The sequence below is a fragment of the Bacillus rossius genome, chromosome 5 (assembly GCF_032445375.1).
Source record: "Bacillus rossius redtenbacheri isolate Brsri chromosome 5, Brsri_v3, whole genome shotgun sequence".
NCBI lineage: Eukaryota > Metazoa > Arthropoda > Insecta > Phasmatodea > Bacillidae > Bacillus > Bacillus rossius.
Genome location: NC_086333.1, coordinates 25,166,689 through 25,190,384, shown reverse-complemented (window position 1 = coordinate 25,190,384; position 23,696 = coordinate 25,166,689). Strand labels below are relative to the sequence as shown.

Genomic DNA, 23,696 nt, shown 5'->3' with positions numbered 1-23,696 from the left:
AAGTCCACGAAATTTTCACATTATGTAGAGTTGATAAAAAAGGTTAGTAGTTCATGCCAAAATAATTAAATAGTCGTCGGCTTTCCTGAATTAGGTGCGGTCACATCATTTTGCTTCCGGGCTGCCGGGGACAGGCCCCCAACACCACAGCACAAGTTGGTTCAAGTGTACCGCATGGCCGGTATCGTGAAACCGCTAATTAACATAAAAATAACAAAGAATATTAACACGCCCGGTGTTACAAACATTTCCCTACGTTCTTGAGAAATAATACAACAAAACTTACCACTTAGTGCGGTTGTAGATGCTTAATGCATCTTGAAAACTTTAAATCACACAAGAACGAATTTTTGAGTTACTACATCATGGCGTCAAAGTGCTGGAAAAGACCGTTTGCGGTCTGTAAGTGCAAGACGAAGAAGGACATTGAACATGGCACTCGTAGAGAGTACCTTTTCGAAAATCAAAAGATCGATAATACATTAATTCTATTACACAAGATTGACTTATAATTCTTAAATATATCTTCACATATTTACCATAATAATAAAATTGTAAACACATTATTCATAATAGATTCAAAAAAATTACATTGACACAATAAAAAAAAACTTGATGTTCAAACATTTAAATTACACATAATTAAAATTATTACAACTTCGTTTAGAATTAACTTTGAAATATTTAAATAACATATTACCATTAACAAATACCAATATAGAACACTGAAAACGTGTGGAAACCAGTTCGCCCAAAAAAAAAGAAAAAAAATAATTATAAATAAATAAGTTGAGCAAGTGCCACCAACATTACAACGGCACATACTCCCCCCCTCAAAGCAGACGCTACTTTCTTAAATTATTAAGTATTATAATTATTATTATATTATTTATTTTATTTATTTATTTTTATTTATTATATTTATGTATTTAAAAATTTAAATATATATATATTTTTTTTTATTTAAAAAGTTGCCATTAAAACAAAAGAGACATAGTAATTAATGATGTCAAAACTACGAAGACTGTATTAGATATAGAAATCAAGAAATTAAATCATTATACTGCTGAAGAAACAAACACCACAGACACGAGCATAAAACCTATATATATATATATATATATATATATATATATATATATATACTGAGAAATAACAAAATATTATCCTTACAAACTCAATACTCAATGAGAAATATTCACATCTACATACAATTATTATTATTATATAAACTGGGGACCACTCATCCCTTCTTATTAAAAAAAACTATTTCAATGCTCGCTCAAGAAAATACCATAGAAAACTTGGTCTCGACATCAACATCAATTAGCTGAACGTAGGATGCTCACATACCTGCGAGAGAAAAATCTCAAAGCTAAAGTGTAAATTAATCGAAGATCAGACTACCAAAATACGGAAACTTTTTATGTGTGATTGTAGAACAAACAGGACAGAATGGTGGTACAAGTACCCAGGACAACCAGTTACATATATTATATATAAAAGAGGACCATACCTCATATAAAAAAAATGCCCGTCGGCTTATTCAGAATAGTGGGGACTCTTTACCTCCTACTTATTCAGCTTAATGGGGGGTTCTCCTACCTCCTCCATATTAACATAATTGGGGATTCTCTACCCCTTCTTATTATAAAAAAAAACTTGGGGATTCTTTACCCCTTCTTAAATCCTGGTCACAAAAATCCTGATCTTATGATACCGCTCTGAAGACTGCAGCTCAAACAACACATGAAGATAAACATGAGCCCAAACAAAAGGAAAACCAAAATCTTTAAAATGCTTATTCAGCAACAACACAAAATTGAAAATAAAAAAAAAAGAAAACGGTCGTCCAAAGGTGAATGACTAAGTCCCATACCTTAGACACTCAAGAGATAATTTAGCGCCTGCTAAAGCAAGCTTGACCACTAACACAAAATGTAACCTGAACAAATTTAAGATTCAGCAAAGGTGAAGTGAATAAAAAAAGAACTGCCTGCAATGTATTAAAAGGAAAAATTGTTGAGAAGAAATCAGTTGAAACCATACCTTAGAATGAGGAATGTGTCACTATACGACAATCCCACCAAGCAGAACTCCACTACACGAAATTCACCAGAGATGGCTGTAACGGTGAGTCGCAGCAACACCAAGCCGAAGCTGCAACCACCCTAGCAAACTCCATGCAGCAGACACCCCACCGGAGAGATGTCATACAGCAACAACCCTAGTACACAAAGCAAAACAAGAAGGAACATCTAAATTCAAAACCAAAAAACTTGCAAAACAAAAATTTGGAAAATGATTAAATTGATGACACTACACGGTGTAATGTGTGGAACACATGTGCAATGGCTGTATCGTGTGGAAAGCTGTGTAAACACACAACGCACCACATCCCCACATGAACTAACACACACATAACCTACAAAACAGAAATTTCAAAAAGGTATATGTTTTGGATGACAAGACAAAAAACAAAACCCAAATACTAAAATGTTATTTTAAAAGATGACACTAGCAAGACAAACAGAAGAATAATAATGAATCAAAGCTAGCACTCAAAAAAAAATTAATTATTATTTAAAAAACAAATAAAATCACAAAACATTATTAACCTAAAATGAAATTATTATTAAAGTGAGTGATTGGATCTTCCATGGCAGATATATGGTTTGATAAAAAAATGACTGAGGCCTGCAAAAATGAAAAGTGCTGGTGAAGCCTTAACACTTCTCAACAGGACTTGGCACTGGCTCACTGGCTCTGGCTCAGAGGACCTGCCTAAAATAAAAATTGACCAAAGTCGACAACACAATTAAAACACAACCCAAATATCGTCTGGAAGTCACTTACTCTTAGAATAGAAAATTACATACATACATTGTATCAAAACTATAAAACTTTATAATAGTGCTTAAAGAAAAGATTCAAAAGAGAAAACGACAAAATTCTAACAAGACAACCACTGACCTTTTACTGCATCTCACTGAAACAAAATAATTAAAACAAAACAAAACAAAATAATGAAAATAAAAATAAAATTTAATAGGCTCAAGAAGAAAAAAATTTAAAATGAAGATCAAACACAACCTGAAAAAAAATTACTCAAATACTTGATTCAAAGATAAGTTTACTGGAAAATGAATACTTATAAGACAACTTCATAACCTCAATTATTAACTTGTGCAATGAAAGCACTAGAACACACATTAAATGAACTTATTAGGAAAACGGCAAAATGTCTCTTGTAAGAAATTAGATAAAATACATACCCAAGATGACCTATAACAAAACCTGTGCAAAAAAAAATATTAAAATGATTAAAACCACCTGCAGAAAAAAGACTTATTAACGATGGCAACAAGACAAGAAAATATACCTATCATGGTTAGATTATGAAAAACGTGCCCCAAATGGTGATACACGAAAAGTAAACAAACATCACATCAATTAAATATTACTGAAGAAACCACAGACTTTTCAACATATGGCAATCTGGAAAATAAATCAGAAACATTGAAATATTATGAAAACGAGAAATAATATGCAAACAATTCTCTCACGAACAAAACCTGCAATCTTATAAAATTGAAATATCATTTAGAATTATATTAATAAAGAATATGCAAATTATGAAATTATAACAATAATTTATAGGTTAAAAGGAATAAAAATTTTAAAACTCTAAAACAACTTGCGACAAATTAAACGACAATTACCAAACATAACCTCAATCTTACATGGTTAACTAAAACAAAAAAAATATCAGTGTTGAAATTAATCTAGTTGTTACACCAAACCCTAAATTACATGTAATGAAGAACACGAGAACTCATGAAAACAAAACCATGAAGATGATAACAAAATAACTCGTACGAAAATACATACCCCAAATACCAACTAATAACCACATGAAAATTCAAACTAAGAAAACCCTACAACCAAACTTACTTCCCAAAACTAACATACAAACAATTAAGACTTGTCACGACAACTTCAAACTAGGTACCATGGTTTTTTATATTTTATTTTATGTGCACAAACCTGTTATTACATTACTTTTACTTTAGGTACACCTTAATTTATTTAGCAAGTTTCTTGGGACTCAAAGACTAGGATCAGTGGGTGATCAGGCCACGATCGACTGAGCCAAAGGCCAAATGAAACTAAAACACTTGAAGGAATAAACTAAATAACCTACCGAAGCTAACATGCAACGAACCTGGATAAAAACAACACAACTGGTGTAAACAACCGGACTACCAACCTCACTGATACAAATATAGCCAGAAACTGAAAATACCAATTTGTTTAAATTAAGAAAGACACATACTTTAACGAGCAAAACTTTAATTCTCCTACCAATTAAATGTTACTGAAGAAAAAAAAAACTTTGAAACTGAAAATACCACTTCACGATTGGAAATATGATGAGAGCAACATATGAAATCAAGAAATCTCTTTAAAAAAACTAACTTCATTAAATACCATATAAAGAAAACACTTGAAATAAAAATAGATTGCCATAAAAAAAGATTATCACCACTATGCTCACCATTAAATTAGATAGTTTAAATAATACTTGAAGATCATAGATAAGAAATTAATTTTAGGTTAAACCAACAGTAAATAGAGAAATCATACAGAAATTATTTAAAGGTTTAAAAATGTATGAGACTTGTCTAAAAAAAAGTGTTTACTCAAAAAAATATATATATATTTAATGCATAACAAAAAATATTATTTAAATATAAATTAAAACAACATCAAAACAAGCTTCAGAACCATGCTCTGCTACCATTACTGCACCACACCTTACCTCTCTTCATAAAATTTTTAAGGTTATGAACAGAGGCAGGTGGATGCTGAAAGCTCGTGGACCAAGGCTCATGAAGTGTTTTGATGTGCGGAGGGGTTAGTTAGAGTATCAACAGGGCTGACTGGTCATGCACACTCACAATAAACTATAAGAGTATTATTCAATGATTAAATAAAAAGGACAATTTCAGATAAATAATTTATTTTTTATGTAAATTATTTTTTAAATCTCAACACCCTGACCATATTATATTACCATATTATATTATCACTAGTATTTTAAATTATTTCTTACATGATACTGATTTTACTATGTTTAAGTTTTATCTGATTTGGGGCCCCTTACAAAAACGAATAAAATTTTTTTTTGTTTACTATTAAAACAAATTAATAATTACATGATGAATTCCTTACAAAACAAAAATTTTTTGTTTATCAAAATATCTTTAGTCCATGTTACATTGTTTCGTTGCTTGTAAATTACATATTTTAAATAAGACGTTACATTGGTTCAAAAAAAAATTCTTTAAGATAGAAGAGAAGACAAAGTTTGACGAGAAGTCCGATGAGGTTAAGTCCACGAAATTTTCACATTATGTAGAGTTGATAAAAAAGGTTAGTAGTTCATGCCAAAATAATTAAATAGTCGTCGGCTTTCCTGAATTAGGTGCGGTCACATCATTTTGCTTCCGGGCTGCCGGGGACAGGCCCCCAACACCACAGCACAAGTTGGTTCAAGTGTACCGCATGGCCGGTATCGTGGAACCGCTAATTAACATAAAAATAACAAAGAATATTAACACGCCCGGTGTTACAAACATTTCCCTACGTTCTTGAGAAATAATACAACAAAACTTACCACTTAGTGCGGTTGTAGATGCTTAATGCATCTTGAAAACTTTAAATCACACAAGAACGAATTTTTGAGTTACTACATCATGGCGTCAAAGTGCTGGAAAAGACCGTTTGCGGTCTGTAAGTGCAAGACGAAGAAGGACATTGAACATGGCACTCGTAGAGAGTACCTTTTCGAAAATCAAAAGATCGATAATACATTAATTCTATTACACAAGATTGACTTATAATTCTTAAATATATCTTCACATATTTACCATAATAATAAAATTGTAAACACATTATTCATAATAGATTCAAAAAAATTACATTGACACAATAAAAAAAAACTTGATGTTCAAACATTTAAATTACACATAATTAAAATTATTACAACTTCGTTTAGAATTAACTTTGAAATATTTAAATAACATATTACCATTAACAAATACCAATATAGAACACTGAAAACGTGTGGAAACCAGTTCGCCCAAAAAAAAGAAAAAAAATAATTATAAATAAATAAGTTGAGCAAGTGCCACCAACATTACAACGGCACAACTCTTGTCACCAAAACTCCGTCACCGAACTCTCGCAGCACGCGTGGCACTCACGCGTCACTCACCATCTCGGAACTCCATTCACCAAAAACTTCTCACAGATCTATCGCCACACTCCTCGCGGTACTCTGTCACCCAAGAAACTCGCGCGGAGGCTGGCGTCCCTGCTTAAGTAGTCTGTGGCACCCTTCTAGAACTGACCAGAGCAGCTGGGGCGAGTCGCGTCATCCCATGCCGACCCGACACCCGAAACGTCGAGAATAGTGTCGCTTGCTCGCCCACGCCACGGCCCGCGGGATTCCCAAGGCCGCTCAGCGATAGATAACGGCGCCGAGGCAGGACGAAGCGCGGGTAACAAAAAAAAAAGGGGGGGTGGAGAAGGGTAGCGACGACCCTTGTAATTTGGCCAGGCTCGCATGGAATGCCTTACGTCAACGGGTCACACGTGACCGCGCATGGGTGCCAGCCAGAAATATATGCTGGTTTTTATTTGGAGATATTGTTAGGTCATAATACAACCAAATTTAAACATTTTTACCTCATTAGGTTGAATATCGCTTATTGGAAGAATAAATTTATACATTAATTTTTTTTTATTTTCTTATTCAAAACAGTTTTTCTTTATAGGTCGTATGTATAAAAATGTTTACTTAAAAATATAACTCATTAAAAATAACTTAGTCAACATTTAAAAAAAAATTATAATATACAATTTTTTTGGATGTATATTCTTGATTCTTTCTACATTGGATTCCGAGTTTTGTTTTTTGTATTAAAAAACAAAACCCATTCCATTTAAAGGCTATAGCAGTCACATTAAAAAAAAATATATCATCTTTTATAATTATGATTTATTGTAGGTTATATAGTTTCTTTTATTCTTATCCAAGATGTTCGCAGACCTATTTGTTTAATAACATAAAAAAATTACGTCCGTAATGGTGTTATTTCTGAAAATGGTCAAATTGATGAATTTTTTATTTTTATACCTAGTGTTCTAAGTATCCTTTGTTTACCTTCGCTTGTATGTATTTTTATAAAATTACCCCTTTTCACCTTATAAGGGTTAGTTTAAGCTCTATCATAGTATTCAAGGTATAATAATATTATCATCGAAAACAATTTAGTATTACTTTGGCCTTATTCTGGAACAAACAGGGGAAAATAGGGTAAGTTTTGATTTTATTATAGCTCTGCATATCTACGTCACCAAGTTCAATGCAAATGAAATTACGAAAGTAGCCATAATTTACACGAGGAGAAGGTACCCGTTCTAATATGTATTAAAGTTTTTCCCTTAATTGAGTTGAAGAAAGTTTTAATTGGCTAAATGTTTAATATTTCTCTGACTGCAGTAAAACCAATGATTATAAATTGTAACAGGTAATTTGAATTAAAAATTCACATGCCTATATGTTCTACCAGTATCGAAATTTTAAAACAAAATGTTTTTATGAATAACACCATATATAAATGTATTATCGTATTTTTAAATTAACGTTAGATGAGAACGTTTAAATACTGTAAGAAAATATATTATAAATTTAGGGCTTCATAAGAAAACATAAGCTGTTAAAAAAGAGGGTTAGTAAAGCATTTAAAAAGTAAATATTTCTCTAAACACTGATATATGATAAACATTTAATGTAAGTAAGTGTTTTATTAGAGGTCCGACGAACTTTAATGAATAAGTTGCAATGACATATTAAAACAAATAATTGCATTTTACTACAATATACAAATCAAAATATTAGAAAAAAAATTCAATGATTCTTATTAATATTTTGAATTGTAAAATTGTTTAAAAAATCATATTTTAATTTTTTATAAGTTTTTAGCCGTATTTTAAAACCAGAACTGCAATAAAAGTTAGTTTTTTTTGTAGATCATTTGTGGGAATTTAATCACGTTTTCACAATGGATAAATTAGACAATCTGGTGATTTTAAAATAAATAACAAACAGAGAAGTATGCGATATTAAGGGGATTGGTGCAGGACAAAAAACAGTCATTCGTCAGAATTTGTTGGAAATGAGCTTAAGTGTTTCATAAATGCTTGTTTATTACTACTGTATGGCCAGCCAGCACGTATATAAGCTAGCGGGTGAGATTTGGCAAGTTAGTGGCGAGAGAGCTTCTGTGAAAGGAGGTTGTCGAATGTTGCAGCTCTGAGGCCTGCCATCTAGCGGGAATCTTTCGAAGGTCTTCCACAATATCGCCTTTCTCTCTCTCTCCAACACGGACACCGAACCAGCTCTTATCGCTTCCCATCTCGCCCTATCCTTCATTCTCGGATCAGGTAGCCGCCCTTCCCCGCGTAGACTTTCGTGTTACTACAGGAAACCAAGACAACCTGTGAACAATTTGTCCAAAGCTGAATTTTTGTACTGTGGTAGAGTTGACTATGCTTAATAACATACCGAAAGTTTACCGCTGTAGACCTTGTGCGTTATCACCGAAAATTTGCATTTAAGTCCTAGGTGACAGCAACTTGCATCAGTCCATTAAAATGCTACCCATTTATACAGTTTTTAATTTAGACTGTCCATAAACTTAACAAAATAATCTAGAAACTGTAATACACCCATTAATGTTAGAAAAAATTTAAATTTTTAATATATATGATATAAAGCGATTAATTCACGACATATTTTTTTTATCTTTGCCACCCAGATAAAAATACGATTTACACCGATTTGAAGAGCCCAATGCGAAAACATGTCTAAATAAATGTTTTTAATTATACTTTTAGCTTTAATATAGTATATTTATAAAGAGTCTAGCATAATTAGTTGTCTCATTAAAGCTGCCCGAGCGTTGCAGTGTACTGCGGCCGTACTGATCTTTCACGGCCGGCGGGCTTTGAAACACGCTGCGTACTGCGACACTCAATAAACTTAGTCTTATTTATGGATTACTTAAAATATATTTAATGCATATGATAGGGTGTATTCATGTTACATCTATTGAGATGTACATATTCTTTTTTTTAAATATGAATGATTTTTGATACAATAAAATTAACAATAAACAATTTCTGCTTGGAACTTGTAAATCAAAATTCTAGAGGACCTCTGGTTTTATATATGTGTGTTCGTATTTTGTTACAAAAATTTTATTATTAAAAATTATTTTAATACCAAAAAATATGATTTTTTTTCTAATACATTATATTATTTTAGATCAGAACTGTGCAAAATTTTAATGTAGCCTATATTATAAAATATATATATATATTTAATTGTATGAAATAAGTTTACTATATAACAATTGAAGAAAACGATACACCGTTAATGTGCTTATTGAGTTTTGTCACTTTTATAACATAATTCGTATGATAATATTTTTTTCCAGAAAATAAATAATACATAAGTTTGTTGTAAAATGTATTGATAGAATTACATATTTAGTTTTTTTTTTCTAAGTTAATTCATTGGAGTGCTGCGCCTAGCTTACTTCGTTGAATTGCTAGTGGCAAAGAGCGGTGGTGGATGTTTTTGCAAGAGTTTGACCGTATTTTATGACCCCAGCTGTGAGAGGGTGTTCGTCCCAGAAATCCTAACGGTCAAGGAAAATAGCCTTTCTCTGTAGTCACGTACGGGTCTGCTACTCGCGCAATATCGTCAGTTTATCACAACTTTCCGGGAAGTTCTATTGTTGTTATTTATTTATAATTTAGAAATTGAAGAGTCAATCATACTAACATTTTTACCTAAGCAAATTGCATCCTGGAAGATTTTTATCTACGTTTGCAGAAAAAATCACTTGCAGTTAGGAAACTTTTATTCTTTCAGAGTAAAATTCAGTCTGGAATTACCATACATTAAAAACCTTAGTTTTCTGGAGCAAAAAACGTCCCAGCACGAGCGACTTTAACACTGCTGCACCACACACTACGCAGCTTGAAATACATCAGTGGTCAGACTATTGTACCAGACACTCAAAATATACACATTTAAACCTTAAAAAAAACAAAAAACACACAGACAATATTTATGAAGTGATTTTGACGTTACGCTCAACATATTTATGTAACATGTAGTCAAATTTCTATAAAAAAATATATTTTTTTCTTACCTTTTATGATTAAAATTACCAATTTAATAATAGGACGTTTAAACTTTGATGTGTTTATCACAGTTACCATGTAGGACATTCTTTTATATTACTTTGGTGCCATAATGAGAACCGACTTAAAAAAGTATTAAAGTTATTAAATTTACGAAAAAATTTTGTGGATCATTGTAGAAATTATCATTAAGGACTCAACTGCTCATTTATTGGTGTGATCACAAGGTTTCATCGGTAAACTTTTGACGTGTTACTAAGAAATGTTCATTCTACTACTGTACAAAATTTTTCCTGTGTGATAATTTTCCATGTATTAAAATTTTTTGTTTCTTAACAGCGAAATTCGTCTCGACCCGAACCTACTTCGACAACCTCGCAGTAGTATACACTACGCGGCTCGGATCGCTTTAGTGGTCAGACTAATTGTATGAGACACTTAAAAAAATATACCAATTTAAAGATGAATAAATATGCAACAACGATTACTCTAAGCGATTTCCACGTTGGGCTCTTTAAGTTTATGTAAGATGTATTTATATTTCCTTAAAATTGAATGAAAGTGAATTCGTTAACTTTAATGATTTAAAAGGTCTATTTTATAGGAACATGTTTAAACTTTGTGCTTTTTATCACTATCCTCAGATAGGGCAATGTTTCTAGATTATTTTGGGTTCCATACTGACGGTCTACTCCATAAACTGCATTTGCAATATCCATTATTGTGGATCGTTGCAAAAAAATTTAATTTTGGACTTAACTGCTTGTTTTCGGTGTGACACACAAGGTTTGCGGCAGTACTTAAACTTTTGACGTGTTACTAAGAAATGTTCATTCTACTACTGTACAAATTTCGGCTTTGGGATAATTTTCTATGTATTAAAAACCTTTGTTTCTTCACAGCGAAATTCGTCCCGACCCGAGCCTACTTCGGCAACCTCGCAGTAGTATACACTACGCGGCTCGGATCGCTTTAGTGGTCAGATACATTGTACCAGGCTCTCAACAAATAAACTAATTTAAAATTTAAGAACTAAATCGTGATCGTAAAATGGCCGCCATGGTGATTTGCGAATTTATGGAGAAATAAAAGCAGTTAAAATCTTATGTAGTTTCCAAGAGACATTATTACATCACCAATCATCTTAAGTAACAGGTTTACAAAATTTCAACATATTCATTAACTAGTCAGTTTTTTTTTAATGTGTTAGTATTAACAATCTGGACCATATCTAGTCGGTGAGGTATGTATTGTTACAGACTATCTGTATTCCGGTATTTGGATTTTGAAACTACTTAATGATTCGCTTTCAATGTCTATTAAAATATACCTAATGCTAATTGCAGGAATATTTCTACTCGATTTCAAAATTATAATTCCTGAACATTTGTAGCGGACACATTTCAATGTAACACTCACTGATTTTCGAGTTGTGTTGAGGTTTCGCATACCACTTCGTGTACACGAGATGGCCCCTGCTCTGGTGACAATGAGTCATCACAACCGGTGCCATCTGTACGAGCTTCTTCACAAGTTATCCTGAAATATGTTCTTAAATATCAATTCAAGTGAATTCTTAAAATCCTACACACCTTATCTTAAGTGTCGTAAATAAATCGTTATATTTTGTAAATCCATATAATATAGGAGCCAACATGGTGCGAAGCGATGGACGCGATACGAATAATATTTTTTTTTACCAACCATTACATCAGTAAATATTTGTGGTTTCCATTCGCTATGAATTCAAGCATGTAACATTTGTACTGCTTCTTCAATACGGCCACAGTTAAATGGGAGGCTCTGAATCACTGAAAACTCCTCAACAAAATCAACGATGAATCACAGGCATTACAACAAACAGTTGTCACAAGTCAAGTAGCCAATGAGCAGGTGACATTTTTCGAGTCCGTAGAGGATTGTTGAGACTATCCTACAGGTCAATGGCAGCGCGCCCTTACGCGCATGGTTAATGCATGAGTAGAGTGTAAAGGCGTAAGCCTGAGACATATCTAGGTCCTCATCTAACCGCGCACACTTAGATTTAACTCAGGATAGGGTGAAAAATGTTTACTAATTTTGCAGTCCTAACAGTCACCAACGAAACGCCAGCAAAATAAATAAATAAGCTCACGAATATTGTTCGTGAATGAAGGCGAAGCTGATACTTTGGAAACGTTACCAGCAGATATTAAATAATGTTTAACTATTATTTACGTAGCTTACTTCTTAAAACTGCATTCATGTAAACTGATTTTGTGTGAGACTATGTTGAGTGTTTTCTGCTACACTTATTTTTCTGAAAAAAGTCTATTGTGGCTTAATAAACTTGTTAACATTGATGCCTGTCATAAAAAAAATTCAAACGTAATTATACGGATACATGTTGAGTATAGTTTATGAATGGTTCACGCATTGCTGAAAAAAAAAAAAACATGTTTACAATTTTACACATCTTTCTGCTGTCGCATCGCGTCCATCGCGTTGTACATACGCAACTCTGAAAAATAAATGTATGATAAAAAAAAGCTATAATAAAATAATCTCTTATCTTTCTTTATTCTTTTTTCTAAGTGCTATAAGGGCTTTCGATAGTTTTGTTCTTTTGTGTACTCTGCTTGGTGGAGGTTTCTTCGGCATTTTATTCCTGAATAAATCTCACGCTTACAACAAAAAACATCTAACTAAATCACTGTGCTAAATAATAACAGAGAATAACCATTCAATTATACGCCGAGCTAGACCAAACACGTTCTCTTATCTACTGAAAATGAGTACGTTGACCTTCATATCAGTTTCCCGCGAAATCCCATCTCCCCTTCGTAAACAGCAGACAGCTGTGGCAGGCTGCAAAAAGTTAGAGAAACTGTCGCAAGGTGTCACTACTGTCCAGCGCGCTCCATAATTCCTCGTATCCGAGCTTGCACGCTGCTCAAATTTCTACAGCTACGTTTTTACTTTAGGTCCGACTGCAATAAGCTAAAGACTAAAATAAAGTCAATCATTCAGCCGACATATATGTAGGCGTTTGAATTACAAATGAAAACGCGAATGTTATTAAATTCGCAAATGAATATCACGCAATTTCGTAGCAGCTCATTTATTAAAATTCAAATTGTAAATACGTTAAATTAATAATGATTACAGATAAAATAATGGCCACAGTCATATCTCCCGTGTCTGAAAATTTATCTGCGAAAGTTTTACCATTGAATTCTTTATAGTTTTTTAATAAAGCTTGAATTTAAAAAATTCCCGAAAATCAGCAATAACTTAATTAAAATAAAAAAATAAAATAAAAATTTTACACCAGAATGGTTCAAATCTTCTCTAGCAGCTGAATAATTACCAAATATATTGTTTTTTTTAATACGATGCTGGTGCACCAATCCCCTTAAGTTTAGTTCGTTGCACAAATGAAAGTTTAGCTTTAAAACGAATCTCTTTAGTACGGAGTGTTATTTTCGACAGAATGTAATTTCTGCCAAGGTCAGACTGGCAGCGTGAGTGGGAAAGAGTCAAATGCGAGTAACAGCTGCACTTGCGTGCTGATTGCAGATGGCGCTGCCAGAGAGAAGGGGGGGCTGTTTCACAACAAATTTTGCAGGTCTTTCTTAGAGAAAAAATGCTGTATGGGATTAAAAATCGGTACAAAAAAAGATAATTTAAGTTTTTAAATCGTCAAAAGGTTCGGTACACCTTTTATACGTTGTTTATTAAAATCGCAGCGAATTGGTGTTAATCATGGTTTTGGTTAAGAGAAACTTTGGTTTTAGTAAGTGTATTCCATTAACTATTATTAATTGTCATAAATATTTATGGCCAATATAATAAAATATAGAATCAAAATCCAATGTTTTTCTAATGTACAAAACTATTATCTTTATGTTTCATGGGTCCTTAAGGGGCCCGCCTCGTCAGGGGTGTATGTGTGTTAGTGAGGCGGGATGATAAGCGCGACGCTCGCTGGTGCTTCTAGCGCTGTATAGCCTCTAAGCGCAAGTCTCTGAACTGGCGCGCATTCGTCTCGTCGTCACATGATAACTGTGAAATTTGAGCGGTGACCGTAACATTATATGGCGGAGAAATGAAGATAAAGGTGTTATGCAAGCCCCTTAAGTACTTTCAAGAATCTGTACTGATTGTTTTATGCCTAAAAATTACTCTGAAAACACGCGTTTTAGGCATTTTAACGCTTCTAAAAATACAGTTTAAAAACTTAATCCGAAATTAAAAGTACTTTTCGGTCCTCAGCGAACTCTTAAATGCTATTCGTAAATAGGCCCCACTCGGATATCTTGAGTAGTTTTGAAATCGCGTTGTTTTTCCTGAAGCTATGCACACCGTATGTGTGCCCAGGTAGGCGGGCCCCTTAATGGAAATAAAAAGTTGGTCAATCTTAGTAATCGAGAATTTCATTCGGGAATTGCCTTTTTACTCATAAAAAAGTTTCTTAGTGCTCTTTTTCTGTAAGTTGATGTATAAAGACGAACACACTGATTGATGTGAGGAAGAAGCGTTTTACAGATGATCAGCTTTTGAGGTTGGTTAATAAACATTACAGCACTATTCTTTTGAATGATTTTGCAAAGGGATTTAAAGTAATTTTATAGAATAAAGATATGCTGGTTTACACTGTATGTCGTAGAAAAACCTCAGGAATGAACGGCAAAGATTAATACGTAAACAAGCATAGAAATAGCCAATGACAGCAACTGTTAAATTTTAATGTCTAGAGACAATAGACAGGAAAAAATAAATAGTCAGAAAAATTATTCGGCACGGACGAAAACAGTAAGCTGGAAACAATGAAACAATTGCAACAATAGCAGTAAATACATATAGTAAAACAACATTGTACAAAACAGTGACAATCAGATGAACCAACGATTATAATAAAAACAGATATTCGCTGGGTTTGTCTGCGCGACGCTTTCTTGTCGTGTTGCACAGATGATATGTTAATAATCAAAGATAGTTGCGTCTGTTTGTTGTTCTTTGTATGTAGCCTATTAACTGTTATTGTTGCTGTGTCGTCACTGTGAGTCTAGTATGCTAGTCTATGTAATATCATCATGACTTAATTATTCCACGGAATTCTCTGTGCTTTTTGGGCATTTCAATTTGACATGAACTGATTATGGCTAGTTTTCCGTTTGTTAATGTAGTCATCTATGTTGTTAATTCTTGAGGTTTCTCTATGACATACAGTGTTAACTAATGAGTCACCAATTAGCATTTTTGTAACAATTTTAAATTTAAATTTTGAACCATAATTTTACCAGTAATTTTATAACTAAAAATTAAACTTTATTCGCTCTCTGCACACTTCCACTTAATATTTGTCAGGATAGTCTCCCTCAACCATTCCCAACGCCAGAACTGATTTTTCCCCGAGTCTTTGTGAGCACGCATGTGGGCTCGTCTTATACCCGCTTTGATCCACGCCCGTCGCCTGTAATTCTCCCTGTAGCCGTGACAAGAACTGTTATGCCTTGCAAGCTATAAGAGCAGCTCGTTTCTAAGAGGCCGCCTGATGAGAACCTTCGATGAATTATCATGGAGTGATTATGGGTGTCCATGTAAAATGAAAACTAAATCGTTGGATTGGAATTCCAACCCGTGTCCTCTTGATTGTGAATCCCTTGTCACAAAACTGAACCACATTGGATGAGTTTACTAGCTATTCGACAGCTTGCGCTACACTCATACTCGCTCACAAGAGATTGGACAATATTTGATTCTTATTTTATTCACGTTTATTTGTAGAAATTATCTTTACTTTTATTAAAATCAAGTAATTTAAAATAATGCAGTATGGGTATTTTTTTGAAAAAAGAATTATTTTGTGCTTCTACTGTTTATTTAGACTTCAGAACACAGAACTAGCAAACAGGAGTGTATACAAAAAGGGAGGGGGTAATATAATAAAAAAATCTATCGTTCCCACCAACAACAGGAAATAGTTTGAAAGCAAACAGTGGGAAAGGAGGTTGTTCTATCCCCCTCCATGCCAAATGAAATACAGCGTACGCTCGTGTGGCAAGTGTAGCGATGGAAGCACATTGGTACGGGCGCTGAGGCGATCGAGGGGCGAGTAAGTGTTACAGATGGGTCGAAAAATCAACAACATGTGATTTAGTCGCAGACATCAAACATCACAGTCACAGTCTGTGATTCATCTCACGAAGTATCTGCGGTCAGAGTAGCAATATCATCGGTCGCAGTCTTGTGTGCGACGTAAATAGCGCTCCAGCCGATGTGGCAAACATGGGAGTTAGGAAATTGCGATTGCTCCCATACCACCAATGACAGAGCAGCTTTCAGTAAACTATGTATGAATGCTACCAAAACCACCAATAGCAACAGAGCTTCGGTTCCCGTGAAACAACCAATGACAACACATGTTCTTTTCTTTTATTGTCGAGGATATATTCATTACTACTTCGAAGCGGTTCATAGAATAACTGAACTCCAATAAGTTATTCACTGGCCGATAGACCACAGCTCCTGTTCCCACAGAAATAATACAAACGTTTAGTCTCTAATAAGAACTTTTTTTTTTAAATTGTAATTTACTTCTGAATCATATCTTCTAGAGAAATTCTTTAGTATTTTATAGTTATTATAACTAACGAAAAGAAGGAAAATGACACGATATTTCCCACATCTTATCTTAATGTTTTGTTAAAATAGTAATTTTTCTTTGCACAATTTTAATTTTTTTTTAGTGTTAACTTTACAAGTAACATGTATTATAGCTTAACGATAGTGATTTTCTATTACACATAAATAATATTTATTTCAATATTTAAGTAACATATTTTATATTATCATTTTTTTTAATTTTATTTTCGCAGCATATTTTAATTACAATGATTGCTATCAATTAATTAAATAATATCATTGTGTGTACGAGTTTCGAAACGACTAGCAATAGTAAATTTAAGTATGTCACCAGTACTCGCCGTCAGCTCAATCATTTCTTTCGCCGTTAGAGCAGATAATAATTGCTTGGACAGTGATCGCATCACAGCTAAAAACCACAGGTATTCGAAAGGAGCGATCGCAGTTTGGACTGTAGCGGTCTGTGTGGTCTCTAGCGAGCGTGCGAGAGGGAGTACCTGCGCGCGCGAGTCCATGGCTGCTGCCGCGTCGCTGTCCGCCGAGAGACTGGCCGCCGGCGCTGAGGTCACGTGCCGGCGCTGCGGGGGAGGGGCCTACTTACCCCCACCCCCACCGTCCAGCTGAGTAGTCACCGGCCGCGCATGCGCCTGTCGCGCTCAGGGTCGTGGCTGCTCTCCAGCAGCTGCTGCTGTCGCGAGTTGCTACGAACGGGCCTTTTACTTACATCATAGGCGTACCCAGGATTTTTTTTCTCGGGGGGGCGGCGGGGGGGGGGGGGGGGGGGTGTTTTTCTGATTTTTAAGAAAAACTGGATAAACACCAAAAGATAATTGTTTATAATAAACTTTTTCAAATTACAAACTTTTTACAGAAGATTTCTTCTATTTTTTTTTTTGGCAAATTCAGTAACCAGCACATTCTCCGGGTCGATGTGGATGTTGCAGTGAACATTCATGAACCAACCACTGCAATTCAAATTTGTTTACGTTAACTTACAAAATGGGCTGCTTGGTGACGTTCTCTCTCGTCGCTCGGTGTGAAACTTCCAGAAAATGAGTTTCGAATGACATGAGTGTTCATAATATTCTTGCCTTTATTTCGGGGGTGGGGGGTGGGGGGGGGGGTTGAAGCCCCAAAACACCCCCCTCCCCCTGGGTACTCCTATGACTAACATCTTCATAGATTTAAAAAAAAAATTGAACAATTTCACTCGTGTAGGGCAAGATTTGGCAACATATTTACGAAACAATAAACACCTTGGTTTTATTATTTTATACTGTAGCTTACAAACTACTACCCATGTTCGTTAAAATATTGAAACTTATACTTATAAATTAATGTGAAGAAATTATTTTACGTTAAAAAATTTAAAAAAATATATTAAGAGTAGAAATTACAATTCTATCTACATAAATATGTATTTCTTAGCATACAAATTGTAGCTTTTTAGAACGTAGGCTTACATAATCTTGTTTCCATTCGTGTTCCATAGGTTGATCTACATCTATGAAAACATTGACATATTTATGCTCTAAAGAATTTTGTAATGTTTAAACACATTAAATATAAAGTTTGGAGGCAAACTGAAGTAGCTAAAGAATATAAATTTCTCCCAAGTGTTGGTCTCCACTAAATGTTTTCCATGCCCTCGTTTCTCTGTGCTCCATGTTGAAACAAACCACCACATTAACATTATTTTTAATGTCTAGTGTAATGAGCTAATCCAGTGAAGAGTTAACACTATCTGTTAGGATTATTGATTTTGGAATTGGGTGCCAACCTATTTCCGAACTATAGAAGAGGTTACTTTACCTTGTAACTCAATTATCGTGTAGGCTACACTTTCTGGTATTTTAGCACACAATTTGTACATACGTAAGTTGGGACCACAAAATTTCGTACAGCTAATGAAGTCGTTTCAACTTATATTCCCAAAACTATCTTATTTTCTTTCCAAGTGCCAATTTTTTTTTCACATTTGTCCATAGACACTTTAAATAATTTGGCCAGATGTTAAAATTATAAAATGTAAGTTGGTTACTGTTGGAATAACTGTTTTGACACATTTTTATACTCTAAGTTTTGTTCACCTCATATGCCTGTAAACTTACATTGCTTTTCCCCACTGCTAATTCACTGTAAAGCTACGCTAACAGCAACGGAAGTACGCGAGATTAGCCATTGTCATGAAGATGTCTTCATACAATTTTAAAAGGAGTTATTTAAATTTTACAAATAAAATTATCAAACTGTTATTATACTTATACGCTGATTTAAAAGGAATATAGGCTATATTTTCCGCCTAAACATTATTCTTTAGGTATATTTCAATTGCACTAAAAAACTCTTTGTCGTCATCTAAGAGAGAAATAAACCATATATTCTTCCTAGGATTATATTATTATTAAACTTGTAAGCGTAACTAAACTCTTTTTAAGCTTGGTTTATAAAAACGTTTTGGCAATTGTCCATTAAACATGGGAAGTTACTAAAGTTATCAATAGCCCAGAATTTTTTTTTAGCATACCGTTTATAATTTGTAAACTTGTGAAAATCAGCTTATTATTACAAGTTTACGACCGTTATTCTCTGAAAAACTTGTGGATTTATATTTACTCGTTGCTTTTTTAATTTTATTTGTTACTTACAATCTTGTATTTTTGTTGTCGCGTGTGGTTACACTATTTCTCTTGAATAACATTTCCCAGCGATTTATCTAAAACTTTATTATTTTTTTGTAACAATTGAGTTACTTTTTTTCAGTAATTGCTCAATGTTTGTCTGTACGTCAAAACCAATAAACACAAAATAATATAATATGAGTCACAAGAATCTTCAACCACACTAGCTGAATAAAGCAATCTCCCAGAGATTCATTATGGTATTTGGCAACGACAAGTGAATTTACACACGAGTTACAAGTACACTTGGTCATCGTTATCGACTCTGAACCCTGTTAGGAAAACACTAGCTGCTCGCTTTTAGTTTGACTGTCACATAGGTCTCTTAAAGAACGCTGCATAGAAAGCTCAGTGCCTGCATTGCTCCAGTGGCTGATGTTGAAGACGGGCTGGTCATCTGGCTGCCGTTTGAAAGTTTGCCCTCTGGCCCTCTGGCCCTCTGGCAGTTGTTAGTCATCGCTGATAGCCATCCACTGCACGTCACTTGCCCAACTGCTGCGTGCTTGCTGACACCGAACACTCTGAATGTGAATAGCAGCGGTCCGTGCGGGAGCCAGCCTGACTGCTCTTCTGCAGACTCTGGCTGGGACGGGCCTGCTGTCACGCTCGTGTGGTGAGTCGAGAGCTCGACTAGCTTTACAAGCACCTGCTTAGTACGAAGTTTGTTCGGATTCCACCATCATCTTATGGCTTTGTGGATACTCCATGAACGCCTACCGATACGTATACCTCCATTATGTGAAAATCTTGACGTTAAGGGGAAGAGAATAAGACGATAATTGTACAAAAAATCTCTCTAGAGATGTTTGAAATCCCTATATAGATCACTTAAGTCCAAAATATCTCGGCTAATTGTTGCTCATTGTTAAACTTAATACAGTGAAATGCTATAGTAAAATCTTCATTACGATCGTTCAAACTAACTGATACTGTCTAAGTAGGTATAAGTTTAGGTGCGAGAATTAGGAAAGCGAGTTTGTTAAGTTTGCTCGCCTGTCCAGACGCTGGGCCCTGGTTGGTGCGCGGGAATCCTCAGGCGTTGAGACATCATCTCTCGCTTGAGGACCAGTTGTACAGCTGACACCTCCCTCCGCACTGCAGTGTTGGCAACATCACAGTCGTCGTGCCTTGGTCACCTTGACGCGGTCTGGTCTCACCTTGTTGCCTAGAAGCCTAGGGAGGTTCATGGAGTCCGATACCCTCCCTTCTAGGATTTAAATGGAAAAAAAACTATTGAATACCTAAGGCTACACAGAACTTTGATTGGAAAGATTGTTGTAATTCTTATAGTGACTACATAAATGCATTTACTCAACAGCTAGCCCAACATGCCTCATACACAGAAGCGGCAGGAATTATTTGCAAAAAGTCTATATTTAAGACCGGTTTGGCACACTTCTGTTAGTTGAAAGCATGCTTTTGATACAATCTTGACATATGTCTCCCATGTATTAAATAACATTAATATATATTTATTGATGATCAATTTTATCCAAACCATCAAACCATTGACTTAAGAAAAAGTTTGAAAGTATATTAAATAAAAACTAATTTACATATTAAGATTTATTTTCCCAAGAAAGATTATTATTTTCATTTCTATGTGTAAACGTTAGAAATCTAAAAGCCAACAGTTCCCTAATATTTAAGTGTGAAAATTTCCTTTTAAAATTTAATTTAAAAAAAAGAAAAATTGCTCATTAAAATATTGTAATGGTTATATTGGAACCCCCCTGCTAGCAGCCCGCTGCGGAAAAAGTTTCCTGTGATGGGGCGTAGCTGTTTCAGCCACAGAAGCCTTGCTCTCTCGTACTGGTCCATCCGTGCTGGAGTCCGAGGCATGTCCTGTCGGCAGGTGTAGGCCTAGTGAAGTTTCCTGCGATGTGCTCTAGTTCATCATGCACGCACACTTCAAACATTAACCTGACGCACACAACACTGGAACAGCTACCTCCAGTCATTCTATGGTCACCGCATGACAGAAAAAACTGCTCGTCACTTAAAAATCTCGCGCCTTCACTAATATCGTACTCGCCTTGGGCGGGCGTTTACACCTTGCTCCTACGCGAAAACTTTACAACTCACCCCAGTTTTGGAATGTAAGTGCTTCTACTTATTGAACCTGAAAACAAATAATGATGTCGTTACGGATTTAATATTTAAACCCTTATTTACTACATAGAGAGTTATTTTCAGTTATAAAACTAATTGTAAGTGAACTATTTTCCAAATAGTTTGAATTCGAAGCACTTAAAAAAAATCATATGATGCACACAATACGATATTTCATAAGAAAAAGCAGCCAAATAGTTAAAAACGATATTTTTAAATTGCTCAAATCTCAAAGATTTGCAGGTTGCAGCATTTTGGTAGGTGAGCTCTCATTATTAGATTGTTTACTTGAAATAGCAGGCGCATTCAGTAGTTTATTTGTAAGACTTACATTCACTTATCGCTTACCATGAATTTAATATAGGCGATGACATTCATCACTGATACTGAAGGAGTCGCAAAGAAATCTGACGTAGATCCGAGGGTTTCCAAAATTTGATTTTGTGATCAAAATGGTGCTGAAGGACAGTAGTATATAAATGAGCACTCAAACACAGGGTGTGGTGCCTGTTTGGGGGCCTGCCATCATTAATTGTGACATACTGACCACTGTCTTTGAATACTTTGACTTTTAACCTTGACCACAAAATTATACCGAGAATTTACCTAAAACTCTCCAATATTACCTTAATATTTCCCCATTTAGAGGGCAAAACTACCCTTTTGAGTGAAAAATCTTCCAACAAGGAATATAATACATATCTAAAAAAGCGGATTTTTTATCCTTTATCAAAAGATGTTCTCTATAGAAATACAAATAAGGTAAGAGTTATGATATTAAATCTAAATAAATTTGTGAATGCAATGAAACGGGAGATATAAACTTGGATCCATAAGCTATACTCAAAATAGACAGGTTTAGTCATTACTTATCAGGAAAGTTGAAACCAAAATGGTATTGTTATAAAATAATTAATATACACACCTGAAATTCTTTGGTGTTTATTGTTTAAGTTAAAAACATTTGGAATTGATGTCGTACTTTTCTTACAATGTAGTTAGCTATTACAGCTATACAAATGCATGACACATTTCCAGTAACAATTTAAATACAGCACTGTATGTATATATTTTATTTATTAAATGTGACCTTAGTTTATAAGCATCAATTTGTATTATGCAACATATTGAACCTTATTCGTCGAAAAAAAACCTCACATGAAAATGACATAGTTAAAGTAAAGTTTTTTTTTCTTATACTTTTTTTTTAATGTCCTAACACTAGAATATTTCGATTGTATCACTCTTCATACCGATGAATAATATTCTCCTCGCAACAAACATAATGTCTAATTTTTGGTTCAAAGTTAAAATATTTCACATCGGCTTAGCATTATTTCAGTTACTACCAAATTTTCCAGGTCAGTAAATTTTACGGTTAATTAACTAACATTAATTCAGTTTTTACAAAGTTAAATTTCAGTTGATCTTGTGACATTTTTTTTAAATTCACATGTTGCAGCTATAAAAATATATTATTTTAAATTTCCGTTATTCAGATTATTTCGATATCTGATACATAGGTTATTTTATGTATGGTTTTGATGACTCAAAGGATCTCAAAAATGTTATCACTCATAATTTTATTTTTGTTTAACTTCAAATGATACACATAAGATTAATGTTTAACCTTGTTAGTAAATTTCACAAAAAAAAAATATCAGAACAAATTTAGAGCTGCATGTGAAAGTGGGTGTAGAAGAGAAGTATTCACTTAGATACGCACTTACTACCTGACTTATGACGACAGTTACTGTTGAAAGTAACTGTTAAGCTAAGGCCACACAGGGCGCTATGTTCGCTATGTTTGCGATGTTCGCTACTCCAGCAAAAAATAGCCACTGCATCTCAGGTGTCACTGGCCACACAAATCTGTGTTCGCTATGTTGGCTATGTCGGCGATTATGGTGACGTCGCCGGGTGTTTGGTTCTCGGCTATTTTTCTAAACGTTGCTGACTACACGCATGCGCAGATAAGCAAAAACATCTGTT

At 34.3% G+C, this 23,696-nt stretch overlaps 1 protein-coding gene across 4 annotated transcripts in view; it reads right to left on the bottom strand.

Moving 5' to 3' along the window:
• The window catches only part of LOC134531655 (organic cation transporter protein-like), a 111,971-nt gene extending 94,483 nt beyond the window's left edge, over nt 1–17,488 (bottom strand). For 2 of the 4 annotated variants that reach the window (XM_063367422.1, XM_063367424.1), the window contains exon 1: nt 11,704–17,379. In XM_063367422.1, coding sequence (XP_063223492.1) covers nt 11,704–11,733 — 30 coding nt within the window. In that variant the 5' untranslated portion in view covers nt 11,734–17,379. Of the gene's footprint in view, nt 1–11,703; nt 17,380–17,408 lie in introns of those variants that run through there. The other 2 variants (XM_063367425.1, XM_063367426.1) reach the window with 2 other exon arrangements.
• Nucleotides 17,489–23,696: the final 6,208 nt, after the last annotated feature.